We start from the raw sequence: 16,904 nt of genomic DNA, 5'->3' as shown, positions 1-16,904 counted from the left end.
TTTCTCTATTCTTTTCTTATTTTACTTTGTTATTAAGACATGAGTATTTACTCATGGTTTTAGTCAGCTTTACTAATATTTAGTAATTGTGAGGACACTTTTTCTTTTCTTTATTTCCTTTTTCAATCGTAAATTTCAGGTGTTTATGACACATAAGTAATCTATTTTCTATTCTTATCTTTTTGTACTCCCTTTTTCCTAATATGTACTATTTTCATTAGTTGTAGCTTGGAGGAACTCTGGGTGAAATGAAAGTGTTCTTTTGACACTCATTTACTTCCACAAAACATACTAATGCTAGTCATTCATAGAATTCACCCTTTCCAGAACTATTCCTATAAAATTTGCGACTTTTGTCATGATACTGTCCCCTTCTCCCAGGATCAGCACCTATTCTTTGCTTGTGGGTTGATCTTATGAGAGCACTTCATCTTTACATTCTGCTAGGTACACCCATTACAAAACATCTCTATTTTCTAGGCTGCAGATCTTCCTATCTCCACATAGGTATTATCTGCCCTTTATACTTAGTGATTTCCGGGTATGCCCCCCTTATCCTTTCTGAGTAGGCCTCATGGTTCATTACCCTACTGTACATTTCTATGTATACCATAATTAAGTATCTTCTGGTAAAGTTATAAATCTACCTTAAACTTCGCATTCATTCTTTAATATATCATTTACTCCCTAGAGTCCCCCTCTGCTTATCAACTTCTATACTTTCAATTGGTATTATGTCTGTAGATACTACTTACGTCCCACTATCCTTCAATTCATCAGAGTTTTTATTGCACTGATGTTGCTCATTCCTTTTTCTTATTTATCCATTACTCATTACTATTTTATAGTTGTTCATTATGTATGGGCACCTCTGCTATGTATATTCAATGTAGAACCATCATAACTCCCTATATATGTGTGGATAATCCCTTATGTACACACCTTTTCCCCTACAACACCTGGCGGTTCTCACATCACGACAGGCTTTGTCTTATATAATTTAGTGTTTGCATAGAAGTGTATATTTGTGTGTATGTGGATGTGTGTTCATGTAGTCTGAGTCTTCAGCCTTCTTATCTAAAGATAAGATGTACCATGGGTTATTAGTAACCACGGAAATAAGGAAGGACTTCAGCGATAGAAGTTTATGAATATGTAAAGAGGGAAAAGATAGACAGGTCCTCAAGGTGAGAGTTAAGAAAGGAAAAAAACAGATGCAGTTGCTAGGATCAAAGAAGAGAAAGAAGATAGCCCCAAAGACAGGAAACCCTTCCCAGCCCCTTCCCCAGGACCCCTAACTCTCAGGTACATGAGTGAGATGCCAGAGGATGTTTGGTGTTAAATCATCTCCTACAGAATGGACTTGTCCCACTTTCACCCTTTGAGGTCCCCAAAGGAAACCTTGCAACCCTATGGAAACAGCAAATGAAGAAGAAACAGGCACACTTGTTTCTGAGGGTTTTTTGAAAGGTGCAATGTGCGTTTTGTGTTAGTCATGATTTATTTGTTCTTGCAAATCAAGCTTTTAGCTCAATACCCACCCCTTTCAAAATTTATACAAACCCTCCCATCTATATGACATCTCATAAAAGGTATTAAATACTCTATACAAAATAGAAAAGGTATACACTTCGGTAGAACAATTGTTCAATCAGTCACATCATATTACATTTTCTACAAATATAATACTCTATTTATTTTGTTTCATCTAGATATTACTTTGTTTCTGTGATTCTCTTAAGTCAGTCTCTATATTATAGCCATATCCAGTTTTTTAATAAGATTACAGGATAGTTCTAGATCTTAAAGGAATTCAGTGCAGGAAACTATTTGGATAAAATACCGAAAACAATGCAGGATCCAATGGTCATCACTCCGCCCGTTAACGCAGCATGTTAATGTCCCTGGGGGATAGATGACAGAATAGTTAAAGATTTTAAAGGAATTCAGTGCAGGAAGCTATTTGGAAAAACACCAAAAACAACTTGGGATCTGATGATCATCACTCCAACCATTAATTCAGAATGTTAATGTCCCTGGAGGTAGATGACTCCACCCAGGTCCCATGGATCTGATATTAACTTTTCTTGTGCACTGGCAGACCAGTAATTTTCTCTAAATTTCTTTTGATAGTCTTTCCAAGAGGAAAAATTCTCAGTATTTACTGTACCCCATTATGTGGCTTCCCCTATGAGGTGCCCCACAGCAAATTTGATCTTCTTATAATCTTTCTAATTTTTTGGTAATGCTTGGTTAAACCTTTTTAAGAAATGGGTCAGATGTACATCTACATCCAGGTTAAATTTAGGGAATTGACTGGATAACCCTGAATTAGCTCGCCAATGTAAATTAGTCACAGCTTCACTAGTTTGTACAACATTAGATGAATATACTCTTTTTTTCTACTTTATCCTGGATAAGCTTAATCTCTTTCCACAGGTCGCCCATACCCTTCTTGGTATCATTAAGTTCAGAAGAAGGAACAGGTGATACATTCCAAGATGTTATACTTTCGGTAACATTTTGATCTATAATTTCCCCAAATTGTTCCTCCAAACTAATTACATTGATAATATCAGAGTTAGCTATTTTCTCTTTGAAATTTCTTCCTACATTATCAACCCATGTATTGAACCTGTAATTTGTGATTGAATGACTGGTATTAACTAATTCTGCTTATCTACACTCTCTTGCAAAGTATACACCCCATGCCTTACATCATTATACTTAATACTGAACATTTTTTCGAAGGATCCTAACTTTTCAATGATTCTACACTATCACATTTGTTCGCAATGTCCAGTTCTAACCGTTTTGATAAATCTTGCAAATTGCCATTCTAACATATGATTTATATGAGTGGTTAAATAATTTGTCAACTCGTTCTTTAAATCTATTTTTAAATTCTCTACTTTAGTACTTATAGCATCAAATTTGGTCTTCAAAGCACCCATGCCTTCACATGGATTACTAAATTCTTTACTTTGAGAGTCTACTTTGGCGCTTAACAAACCCAAATTTAATGTTTGAATATTGACAGTTTCCCTCAGAGCATTTAAAGCTTCACTCTGTGTATTTAAAGCTTCACTCTGGGTATCTGAGAATTTACTAAACTTAGAGTCACACTCTGAACTTTGATTAAATTTACCAACACAGCCCAGTCAGGCACTTCTTTGCTAATTTTCATGGCCATAGATGGGTCTTGAGTTTCCCCAACCTGTTGTAGATTTTCCATACTTTTATATGCTTTAGCTCTTGTAAGCATTTAAAACTAACTTCAAATATGCTAATTACACACACTCAACAGTATCTGGTACCACTTCGTACTAAAGCAAGAAAGTTTTGTTTCATGCTCACCCAGCATAGGATTCTCATTGCATAGGTGATCGGATGTGCAGGTAGGTCAACACTGGTGAACAGCAGCTGGTGCCAGCGGCACTGGATGTATGTTGGTTTCCATGTATGCGCCCCCTCGATGTGTGTGAGAGCTGTATACTCCCCACACTGGATCTTCTTGGTTGAAACATTCTATGCTTATTTCTTCTTAGACAAATATGTCAAATACTTATTTGCTGTTTTTATTGTTGTGAGTTTTTCATGTCTTCACCGTTTTTTATTCAAATTTTGCTCCATTGGATACTTGAACATATTCCAATGTCTCGGAGTCGACCCTTTGTCTTATTATGTTTGGTTGCTATGGCAACACATAACAGCTTATTTTCTCATTTTTTACTTAAAATTCCTGTTTTCTTGGTCATTTCACACAGGTTGCCATGTTCTACATCTACATCTACATACATAAATACTCCGCAATCCACCATACGGTGTGTGGCGGAGGGTACCTCGTACCACATCTAGCATCTTCTCTCCCTGTTCACTCCCAAACAGAATGAGGGAAAAATGACTTTCTATAAGCCTCTGTACAAGCCCTAATCTCTCTTATCTTATCTTTGTGGTCTTTCCGTGAAATGTAAGTTGGCGGCAGTAAAATTTTACTGCAGTCAGTCTCAAATGCTGGTTCTCTAAATTTCCTCAGTAGCAATTCATGAAAAGAATGCCTCCTTTCCTCTAGAGACTCCCTCCCGAGTTCCTGAAGCATTTCCGTAACACTCGCGTGATGATCAAACCTACCAGTAACAAATCCAGCAGCCTGCCTCTGAATTGCTTCTATGTCCTCCCTAAATCCAATCCGATAGGGATCCCAAATGCTTGAGCAGTACTCTAACGTGTTGTGACGAATTAAAGTGTGAAAGTAGACATACAAACTTTCCTTTTTCTCAGTTAATGATGTATTTGACTTTCATGCACAATATAATTCACACTTTCAACATACATATGTAACTTTCTGTAAGTACTTCATATTGTCAAACATTAGAAACAAAATGAGCTACAGTTAAATGAAAGTTGGCTTGATTACCATGACTTTCTTGAAATGAATCCGAAAATATGTCTTGCCTCTTCCAAGGCTGAGATAGGAGTCTACAAGAGAACTTTTTCAACTGTTCTTGTTTCACATAACAATAGTCTATGACACAATAAGCACAGAGCAGCCTATAAACTCCATGGTTCTTCCCAACACACTCACTAAAACCTCTATGGATTGCCCGGCATGTACTTGTCAGTGCCATCTGACCACTGCGTCTATTTTCTTCCCATGACTGATTTTAAACCTGCACACACAAACATGTGACATGCAGTAGGTAGGATTCTACCATCCCACACTCTAGAATATCATAGAAATTCTCGAATCACTTCACAGCATCTGTCTAAATATCTGTGGAGACATTCTGCTAACACACACATAACAGCCAGTGTACCAGATCTGAAATTATTAACCCAGTAAGTGGATTCAGTCCAGCTCTGACTAATCCCACATCTTACATATCAATATTCTATGTACAGCCCCATACAAACAGATTTCCACAGGAGAGTCCACTGATCATTTGAGAAATATTAAGTTTTTCCATAATTTAATTTGAAACATCTAATGTCATCTACAAATGTAGGGGAGGAAAATGTAGATCAATAGATTTAGTGAACCTTCAAAACTAATTTTAGGGAAAGTGCTGTAATTTTAATTATTTTAGCAGATTACGAGGGAACTATAGATTACCTAGAGAAGTTTTCTACATATTTTGTTATTGAAATATTATCAATATATGACATTAAATACTATGTTACAGCTACTTTACTTTTGAAAACAAAATTGTGTGATTACTTTGTCTTGTGTGCTATTCGTGAAGTCATACCAAATACAGTTTTGCAGGTGCAGCTGAGTTAGGAATTGTCTCTAAACTTCATGTGAAGATAGTTGATGTGGAGGACAGACCAGTTGTACAATTTGAGAGAAGCCATGTTGCTGTCAACGGGAGTCAACCAAGCAGAATGGTCACTATTAACGTGAGTCTATAACTTGTTTCTAGCTGCTTATATATAATCATCCTGCAGTACTTGTCACAATGATAGAAAATGTAGGATACATCTGAGTATAGTGTGTGTATGTAGTATTATGTTATTATTTTGCACTTTTTGTTTTTTTCTTTGAAAACATTTGTGAATCCTTTGCAATTGTTGTAATGCTTTTCTAAAGATTTTTTTTTTTTGGGGGGGGGGGGTTGGAGGAAGGGGAGGGTGTATATTCTTGCACATAGATCCTCATTCATTCCTTCAAACTAGATGTTATTTTATTGAATTATTAATACATTAATCATGTTTTGTAAATTCCATCCAAAGGAGAACCTTCAGGAATGTAGAACATGTGAAGATAGACATACAGAGATGAAATAACTGTGAAAAAGAACTTTTATACCCAGGAGACATTTAAACATAGTACTTAATTTAGCTTATTATCATTCAAATTTATTTCTGATACCAGCAAGTCACTTTTAATTATCTGAAATGTGAGTAAGACTTAAACTGTTTGCTGTGAACCAGTTGTAAATGCATTCGTCTACCATAAAGGCTGTGCGTGACATGTTGAATTTGAGCCGTTGATTAATATGCTTGTGGTTTGAGCAAATAAAACAATTTTTATTATTAATACAAAACTATTTGAGTCCGATTTATGGTTAGGTACAGGAGAAGAAGAGCCAGATATTGCCCCCCTCCTCCCTCCAAAAAATCAACATATCCTTATTTCGAGTTTTGTTTTAATCCTGTGCTGTAGCTTTTCGCTATGAACAACTTTTTCCTAATCTTGGAGATAAGTGATGATATTAATGCAATTAAAAATTTGGTTTTACAAGTAAAATTTTGTGCTGCACAGACTCAGGCACCCTGACAAGTCACTTAATTACATGTCAAAATCAGTGAATTTTACATCAAAATAATTTTGTGTGTTTTGTTTTTAAATATGGTACTGTAAATTCACCTTTTAATGTACAAAAAACAAGATGAAAACAAATTGCTATTTCATTTAAAATGAAGATGGAGCTGCTTAGGTAGTTTATGGTTTATGAAACAAAGTTCAATAATGGAAGTTTGTAAATAGTATGGCACTGGTAACTTTGCACAGTCAACAATAATCAAAATATGGATCAAAATAGAGCAATGTTTTAGTGTAGTATGTTTGAGACACACAGAAAATGTGGGAAATGACTGAACATGAAGAGGCAGAGACTATGTTACTTGTTTGGCCAAAACAAACTTGGTTCCAGAACACTCCTATATCCAAATATTTATAGCTGAAAAATGTTGATGAATTAGCACAGAAAAAAGGTATTGAATTTTATGCAAAATCATTCTGGGTTGGAATGTATAAAGAAAAGGAATAAAGAAGCTCACCAACTATAGCTACAGATTCATTGCAGTATATGTTGGCTTCAGTACTTGAGCAATATGTTATAAAAGATGTCTTCAGTGTTGAGAAAACAGGCTTATTTTACTGGTACTTACCCAATATATAATTGTTGTTTAAGGAGACTATTGTTTCCAGGGGAGTGGGGGATCTCTAAAAAAATACTTATTGTATTGGTTAGCTGTACTTCAGCCTGATCTGAAAAAGTTATCCTTATTTGTCACTGGTAAACAATTAAAAAGAGTATTTTAAAATGTAACGATATCATAGTTGAATAAATGTGGACACTAATCATCAGTCAGAGTCAGAAATTTGAATAAGTAATTTTTATGAGGAAATCATTAAGTCCAAATTACTGTTGATAATTGTCCAGAACACTCCAGTATTAAATTCAAAATTGTTGTTGTTGTGCTCTTCAGTCCAGAGACTGGTTTGATGCAGCTCTCCATGCTACTCTATCCTGTGCAAATTTATGCCACTTAAATTTTTGTCCCTGAACTTCTCACCATTTTACAACTGTGTGCACGATACAGCTTGGCTCCTATGAGAGAATTATGTAAAAGCAATTGAGACACCACCTCAAAAAATTTTCCAATTTACTGACATCCCATTTCCACCTCATAACACCACTCATTGCCCATCATTATCTTCCTAAACCCCAGTGAACCCCCATATTCCTAAACCCCAGTGAACCCCATATTAATTCCCCATAGAGTCTATGCCCTGCCTTGCTGATCTTTCCTCCATTGGCAACATCCCCCCAAAATCTACTCTCCCTTTTAACCCAAACAGCAAAGACCAAATAGGTGAAACAGGAGAAAAATTCATATAGTCGCAGGTTTTTATACAGTGGTAGGACAGAGTGCCATGAACAACATATTAAAAGTCCAGAGTGTTGGGATGTGAGTGTGGGGATGGAGGAGCACTTATATTTTACTTTTTTATGTTCTTCTTAAATAACTCAAAACCCATGGCTCCCAACAAAAATGTTACCCAGTACAAAATTAAATTACATAAACTGTCCTACAAAAAAGGTCCCTTTCATTTCTTCTCTAAGAGTAATAGTTTCAGCTTTGCAGGAGATGAAAAATCACATTCATTAAAAATTGTATTTTAATGGTTTAAAATTAAAGTTTATTGTCAGATGAAGTGGGTTAAGAACAAATTTTAGATATCCATTGCCATATACAAATGCAATACCTGTAGAGCTGTATTAATGGATAATTCTGTTCTGAGGCTGTAACAGGGTCTTTCCAAGGCTCTCCTTACAATTCACTGGTGACACAGTGCTGCATAAATATCTGAAAGGTGTGGGGAGGGATGTTTATTTTCACAAAGTTAATTAATACACACGGAGTACAGATATGAGTTACAACACTAATGCAAGAAACATATGTGAACAGAATGTATGTAAATCTCTGCATGTCATTCTACACATCTAGAGAGGAAATTGCTTCTTGATCATCCTGTATAGCAGTTCCAGCATTCTTCCAGGAAAGGCCATTTCACCCACCACAAGTGCACTTGCTTTTCAGTTCACAGACTGGCTACTCCTCTCCAATATTTTCTGTACTTTTTTTCTAATGTGAGTAGACAAAATAACTTCACTGAGCTTGGGTTTGTGTAGAGGAGTTATTTTCAGTTTATTAATTGACTACTTATTTGCAGTTTTTAAATGAACTTTTGTGTAAAATTCATTCCTCTATATGATGGCTGAGAAGCGTTTAATTTGTAAATATGATTTTTTTGGTGATCTGTGGAGTGTTGGTCAAAAAGGGATTGGATTGGTAAATTTGGCACCTGGCTACTGTCTGTCATTAACACTGCGGTGTAACTACTTGATGGTGAATTAGTGTACTTCTCTCACTCTTAACTGTGTTTCTGGTAGATTGCAGAAACCTCTTTCATTTAGGAAATACAACCATTTGTAGAGTGGGCTGCACTAAGTGGAGCCACTTGCCACACTTTCTAGATAGGTGTGAATATGTCTGCTGTAATGCATTGCTTAACTTGTTTTTAAATATCTGAATTTATATAAAAGCTAGGTGACCTACTTCCATTGCAGAGGGCAACAGTTTAAGCCTTGGTCTGCTGAAGGTATTGGGGAGAGGTGAGGATAGGGTGATGCATTTGATAATCCTTATGCTGTGAAAAGTATTCCACCCATTGATAATGGAGAAATGAAATATGTATTGACTGTGTTTTACACTTGGGATGGGCTTTTCAGTGTGGTAGGCAGCTGACAGCTCAAGCTGTTGAGCTTTTTTGTATAACTTAACAACTGCAAAAAAGTAGCCAATAAACTGAAAATAACTCTATTATATAACAGTTTTGAAAATAGCTGTCTCTCAGCAACCATATATAAGTTTCAATGGAGAGCTAACACAGCCAACTGGCTGCAAATAAGCACTAGCTCAGCGAAGTTATTTTATCTGCTCTCATAACAGAACTGGACAGAAAATTCTGGGGAGGTATAGTCTGTCTGTAAACTGAGAAGCAAGCAGCGCTCAGTGTGGGGGAAATGGTCTTTCCTGGAAAAATGTTACAGTCACCATACAAGATGACTAAGAGCAAATTTCCCCTAACATGTCAGAACAGTGTGCAGAGATTTATGTAGAATCTGTCCATATGTGTTTCTTGTGTTAGTATTGCTAGTAACACATACCTGTATTCCATGTATTGTTAATGCACTTTGTGGAAAATAAACAGAGTGGCATTTCTGCACAATGCATAGTACAGAAGGCTCTGAACAACTTTGTGAAACACCCAGTACTTGCTTCTTGTGACATACACTCCTGGAAATTGAAATAAGAACACCGTGAATTCATTGTCCCAGGAAGGGGAAACTTTATTGACACATTCCTGGGGTCAGATACATCACATGATCACACTGACAGAACCACAGGCACATAGACACAGGCAACAGAGCATGCACAGTGTCGGCACTAGTACAGTGTATATCCACCTTTCGCAGCAATGCAGGCTGCTATTCTCCCATGGAGACGATCGTAGAGATGCTGGATGTAGTCCTGTGGAACGGCTTGCCATGCCATTTCCACCTGGCGCCTCAGTTGGACCAGCGTTCGTGCTGGACGTGCAGACCGCGTGAGACGACGCTTCATCCAGTCCCAAACATGCTCAATGGGGGACAGATCCGGAGATCTTGCTGGCCAGGGTAGTTGACTTACACCTTCTAGAGCACGTTGGGTGGCACGGGATACATGCGGACGTGCATTGTCCTGTTGGAACAGCAAGTTCCCTTGCCGGTCTAGGAATGGTAGAACGATGGGTTCGATGACGGTTTGGATGTACCGTGCACTATTCAGTGTCCCCTCGACGATCACCAGTGGTGTACGGCCAGTGTAGGAGATCGCTCCCCACACCATGATGCCGGGTGTTGGCCCTGTGTGCCTTGGTCGTATGCAGTCCTGATTGTGGCGCTCACCTGCACGGCGCCAAACACGCATACGACCATCATTGGCACCAAGGCAGAAGCGACTCTCATCGCTGAAGACGACACGTCTCCATTCGTCCCTCCATTCACGCCTGTCGCGACACCACTGGAGGCGGGCTGCACGATGTTGGGGCGTGAGCGGAAGACGGCCTAACGGTGTGCGGGACCGTAGCCCAGCTTCATGGAGACGGTTCCGAATGGTCCTCGCCAATATCCCAGGAGCAACAGTGTCCCTAATTTGCTGGGAAGTGGCGGTGCGGTCCCCTACGGCACTGCGTTGGATCCTACGGTCTTGGCGTGCATCCGTGCGTCGCTGCGGTCCGGTCCCAGGTCGACGGGCACGTGCACCTTCCGCCGACCACTGGCGACAACATCGATGTACTGTGGAGACCTCACGCCCCACGTGTTGAGCAATTCGGCGGTACGTCCACCCGGCCTCCCGCATGCCCACTATACGCCCTCGCTCAAAGTCCGTCAACTGCACATACGGTTCACGTCCACGCTGTCACTGCATGCTACCAGTGTTAAAGACTGCGATGGAGCTCCGTATGCCACAGCAAACTGGCTGACACTGACGGCGGCGGTGCACAAATGCTGCGCAGCTAGCGCCATTCGACGGCCAACACCGCGGTTCCTGGTGTGTCCGCTGTGCCGTGCGTGTGATCATTGCTTGTACAGCCCTCTCGCAGTGTCCGGAGCAAGTATGGTGGGTCTGACACACCGGTGTCAATGTGTTCTTTTTTCCATTTCCAGGAGTGTAGTTGAGCAGAGAGAGTGGGAAATTAACTGCTCCCTCTTCAGTTTCTAAACCTATGAAGGTGGGCAGTGCATGACCACAATTTGGCAATCTACCATCCCTCAGGCATTTATGCCAACCGTTCCAACCCGCACCCTTTGCACCCTATTACATCCCCACAACACAGCCTATTACATCTCTTAATATGGCTCTACTGCACCTAGATGTGGTACGCAAATTTATTACTTCTTCTTAACCCACTTCATTTAATAGTAAAAATATATTTTATACCATTAAAACATTATTTTCAGCAATCTGTGATTTTTCCGTCCTCTGCAATGTGAAACAGGCCTGAAGATGATGTGATTGGAACATTGCCTAATAAAACATTGTCAAAATAATGGATATTGGTTCAGTATTAATACATTTTGGAAACTATCTGTCCTAGAAAAAAAATTCATAGGACCTTTTCTGTAAGAAACTTAATTTAGTTTAACTTTGCACTGGGAAACATTTTCTACAGAAGCCCCAGTTTTCAAATTAGTCAAAAAAATTCAAAAGTGAGAACTATATGGCCTCCCATCTCCAAGCTCAACCAGTCAGGATTTTTTTTTTTTTTTTAATTCCTACAGCAGGAACATGTGTTTGCCACCAGTCCCTTTAACAAAAGCCTACCAAAATTGAACACTGAGTCTGGCCCCTCCAATTTCAAACTGCTGTCCAACCATGACCATCCCCCACTCCCACTTAATCACTGCCTGATTATCTTCCAGGAATTCATTATCTCCAACTTTGCCTCACACTTCTTTCCCAGGCACTTTCCCAGGAATGTAAATCTCTCAGTGGAGTACAGAATAGCCATCCTGAACCATAAGACAGATAACAGTTTAATAATCCTCTCTGCACACAAAGAATTCTCCTCTGTTGTGATGAAACACAGTGATTATCTGACTGAAGGTGCCTCCAACGAATTCCCACAGGCTAGCCTACTGTATTGAATAACAAGCCACTTCCTTCACTGACCTCCCATTATTGGCACCTGGATTTCTGCATGTCACTGTTGACAACGTTCCCCATCCTCATGGCCAAACCACTATTAAACACTACTTCTCCCAACACCCGTCTGACTCCAATCCCACCACCTCATTCCTTATACATCGAACTAGCTGCTCAGGCTTCTCTTTTGAATCCAGGATGTACAAACAAATCTACAGCACTACCATAGGCTTAAGCATGGAACTTTCCTGTGCCATTCTGTGTATGAGCCATCTAGGGGAAGCCTTACTAGCCACCAAAAGTCCCAAACCTCTTGTTTAGTTCAGGTTCATTTTTTATATATTCTTGATCAGGAAACAGGGTCCATACACCTATCCACATTCCTACAACACCAATCACATCAACACCTTCTCTCTCTTCCACTTCACCTGGTCTTCCTCAGCTAAGTGTGCCACTTTTTTGGATCTTCACTTCCACCGCTCTGATGGTTTCAACCAAAACGCTGTCCATATCAGGCCCACTAGCCATCAACAGTGCCTACATTTTGATAGCTGCAATGCCTTCCACACCAAAACTTACTTCCGTATAGTCTGGCCACTTTTAGACATTGCATCTGTGGGGATGGGCAATCCCTTACTCATTATACTGAAGGTCTAATCCCCTCCTCCCCCACCCCCTCCTCCCTCCCCTACACACAGAATCTTATCCTTCAACCAGTCCCACCAACCAGCTGCAAAAGAGCACATCCCTCATCACCCAGTATCATCCCAGATACAGCTGAACCATATCCTTCTCCAGGACTTCAAATATTTATCATAGTGACTGGAAATGAGGAGCATCCTACACACAATCTGTCCCACTCCTCTCAAAGAACAAAGTAGTATTCCACTGCTCACACAGTCTACACAATATTGTAGTCAATCCTTAAACCACACCTACTCCAAACCTCTTACCATGCAGGTCATACAGAGGTGTGAGATTTGTCTGAAGCACCCACCCATCACACCACATATGGTGTCATGCACTTGTCCTATCCTGTCAGAGGCAGGGCCACATGTGTAAGCAGACATGTCATTTACCTGGTGTGCAGTGATTTCTGTACAGAATTTTATGTGGGCATGACTATCAATCACTCATCCACCCAAATGAATAGTGACCAGCAAACTTTGGCAATGGCAGAGTTGACTACCTAGTGGCAGAACATTGATGACCTCAGCATGCTCAACCAGAATGGCTGCTTCACAACCCGTAACGTTTGAGTCCTTCTACTCAACATGAGCTTCTCTTAATTATAAAGGTGGGAGCTGTTCTTCCGGCTCATCCTTCAACCTTCAATGATATAGTCCTCCTAGCCTGAATCTCGACTAGCCACTGTCCCACATGCACCTCCACACTACTCCAGGATGTAATGTCAGTCACCATACACCGATGCCCTCTTCCTTGAAGCCTCCGAATCCACTCCTCTATGTCATTGTGCACTGCACACAGCATCCCCTGCCTGCAGCCAGAATGATTTCACTGGTGTCATAATCCTATTCTGTGCGCTTACTTTGTCTCCCTCCCAGCCGTATACCACCCTTCCTCAAGCTGTCCCTCCCGCTTTCCTCCTCCTTTCTTCCCCTGACACAACCCCTTACCCCAGCTGGGCTACAGTGCTACCACAACATACTCAGCTGGGACAATGTAGCTATACAGGTGCATGTTTTTGTTTTTGTATGTGAGTGCATATGTGTAATGTATAACTTTGAAAAAGGATTTGTCCAAAATCAAGTGAAGTTTCAGGTTTATGTACCTTTTGATGACTCAGTACATCTACTATTCAGCCAGTAATCTTCAAATTACATTCTGCCAGTTCCAAATTTATAAGATGCGTTACGCATCTGTATGGAATTGTTTTTGATCTTCTGGGATTTTCCAAGGAATCAGATTCGCATACAGAAACTTAATCATGAAATGAAAGCTTCTAGATTATTATATTGTCCTGGAGTATGACTGGATGAATGTGTTGCAGTCAGTGATGTTGTTGTTGTTGTTGTTGTTGTTGTTGTGGTCTTCAATCCAGAGACTGGTTTGATGCAGCTCTGCATGATATTCAATCCTGTGTAAGCTTCTTCATCTCTGAGCAACTACTGCAACCTACATCCTTCTGAACCTGCTTAGTATACTCATCTCTTGGTCTCTCTCTATGATTTTTACCCTCCACGCTTCCCTACATCACTAAATTGATGATCCCTGGACACCACAGAATGTCTCCTACTAACTGATCCCTTCTTCTAGTCAAGCTGTGCCACAAATTCTTCTTCTCCCCAATTCTGTTCAGTACCTCCTCATTAGTTACATGATCTACCCATCTAAGCTTCAGTATTCTTCTACAGCACCACATTTCGAAAGTTTCAATTCTCTTCTTGTCTAAACTATTTATCATCCATGTTTCACATCCAGACATGGCGACACTCCATACAAATACTTTTAGAAAAAGACTTCCTGACACTTAAATCTATACTCAATGTTAGCAAATTTCTCTTCTTCAGAAACACTTTACTTGCCATTGCCAGTCTACATTCTATATCCTCTCTACTTAGACAATCATCAGTTATTTTGCTCCCTAAACAGCAGAACTCATCTACTGATTTAAGTGTCTCATTTCCTAACCTAATACCCTTAGCATCACCTGATTTAATTACTCTACATTCCATTATCCTTGTTTTGCTTTTGTTGATGTTCATCTTATATCTACCTTGTTGTAACTGCGGCCAGAACGGTAATGGGCTTGATGTGATGGAAAGCACGGCGGGACCCGTGGAGCGGCCCGCAAACAACAACATAACAGGAGAGGACTGACACAACCAATGAAGGACCTAATGAACAACAACAAGATCAAAACAATGACAATGGGGTCTTCGACGTCCATGTCATCTGGCACAGATTCAAATTCCGCGGCGCATTGTATCATACGCCTTTCAAGACACTGTCCATTCTGTTCAACTGCTCTTCCAGGTCCTTTGCTGTTACAAATTACAAATTTATTCACAAATTTCAAAGTTTTTATTTCTTCTCCATGGATTTTAATTCCTACTCCAAATTTTTCTTTTGTTTCCTTTACTGCTTGCTCAATATACACATTGAATAACAGACCATTCGTACCATTGAGGACTGATGCCGAGAACATCAATGGCACACTAGACTGCAACAGCCCAGTAAGTCGGCAATCGCTGAGCATTGCCTGTCGGAACTCCACAGCATGGATTATGACCAAACCAAAGTCCTGACACAGACTTCCAAATACTGGGACTGTGTCATCAAAGAAGCCATAGAGATCAGAGTAAGGGAGCCACAACTAAATCGTGACAGCAGTTACATCCTTAGCAAGGCATGGGAACCTGTGATCACCCTGATTAAGAAGAAAAAGGATATTTCCCAGAGTGTACCGACTTTGGGGGAGGAGGGAAGAATAATGAGAGCGGTGCTGGCAGACCCTCCTGAATGAGAAGACCTAGGATGCAGCACCCAGATGGCGGGAGAACGGACACTGTACCTGGACGCTGTACCTGTACCTGGACCGCGCATGGGGCGCGGACCCCATCAACTCATAGGAAGTGCCTATATATACATGGCGCAGACCCACTGCCAGTCAGTACATCAGCACACCTTATGTGGTCGATTGCCGAAATATTGTGTCCTATGCACACTCAAACCAGGCTGTTCACCCGAGATTTATTTTGTTATAAAATAAACCTGGAGAAATTGAAGAATCATATTGTTGAGCTTCCATTCCTGATTTGATTTGATTTTTATTTGGTCCTGTTGATAACATACTGTATAAGTAGTGTACTAGTAATGCATAACAGGCCCAGGTAAATAATAAATTATTACATGAGCATTTAATACATCACAAGCAGTGGAACTTCATATAGTGAGCATAATTCATTTCAAAATCTTACTCATAGTGCAAAACACTCATTAAGCAAAACAATTTATCCCATATAAATTGCTGTAAAATACAATACTGTGCTCCGTGCAGAAAAAGTACTAAAATTTTATCTTATACATGCCATTTATTCAAAGAAAATTACACATACAGTATTATGTACATTATTATTCATGATACTAATTCTGTTTTACTAGGAAGCTATCTATAGTCATTTTTTTTTCTACCAATACTTGAACACTTGGCAAAAATGTGACACAGCATTATTGTCAAATAAATTTATAATCTGTGTAACCACTGCTTTGTTGGGGTGATGATTTTCAGAGTACGATGTAACTGATTCCCATACTATCAGCATTTCTCTTATTGTGCCAGAAGAGTGCTGCTTTGCTGTTACCACCTCCTCCTCTCCACACCTTCCTGCTATGAAACACACTGCTCTTTGGTGGTCATTTCTTGGCTGTGATCTTCCACAAGCTCATCAAGATAATTGTTATCCACTTCTAGTCCCATGCTCTTGGCCAAAGACACAGTCTCATTAACAGGTACTGACTTAAATGCCTCAGAGCCACATTCGACAACACACTCTGGCCAAAGCTCCTTCCAAGCAGAAGTAAGAGTTCTCTTGGTAACCACTTCCCATACGTTTTTCATGATCGTGATGCAGTCGACAATGTTGAAGTGATATCTCAAAAATTCGCTGAGAGTGATATTGGTAGCTTCAGTCAACTCAAAGCAATGCTCAAAGAGTGCTGTAGTGTAGAGCTTCTTAAAGTTAGAAATAATCGAAATAATCTGCTGGTCCATAGGCTGGGATAATGGAGTGGTGTTGGGGGGCAGAAATTGTATCTTGAAGAATTTGAAATTCTTCAAGGAGGTGGTCTTGTATGCCTGGAGAATGCGCTGGGGAAATGTCCATAACAAGCAAGACATGGAGTGGCAGATTCATCTCAAACAAATATTTTTTCACTGCAGGACCAAACACTTCATTGAT

At 39.8% G+C, this 16,904-nt stretch overlaps 1 protein-coding gene across 1 annotated transcript in view; it reads left to right on the top strand.

Annotated features, from left to right (window-relative positions):
• The window catches only part of LOC126201327 (extracellular matrix organizing protein FRAS1-like), a 422,703-nt gene that overhangs the window by 281,629 nt on the left and 124,170 nt on the right, over positions 1-16,904 (top strand). The window contains exon 9 of the mRNA XM_049936776.1: positions 5,267-5,400. Coding sequence (XP_049792733.1) covers positions 5,267-5,400 — 134 coding nt within the window. The remainder of the gene's footprint in view (positions 1-5,266; positions 5,401-16,904) is intronic.

Source organism: Schistocerca nitens, chromosome 1 (assembly GCF_023898315.1).
Source record: "Schistocerca nitens isolate TAMUIC-IGC-003100 chromosome 1, iqSchNite1.1, whole genome shotgun sequence".
In the NCBI taxonomy this organism is placed as follows: domain Eukaryota; kingdom Metazoa; phylum Arthropoda; class Insecta; order Orthoptera; family Acrididae; genus Schistocerca; species Schistocerca nitens.
The sequence above is the reverse complement of the archived record's forward strand: the minus strand, read 5'-3'. Positions and strand labels throughout refer to the sequence as shown.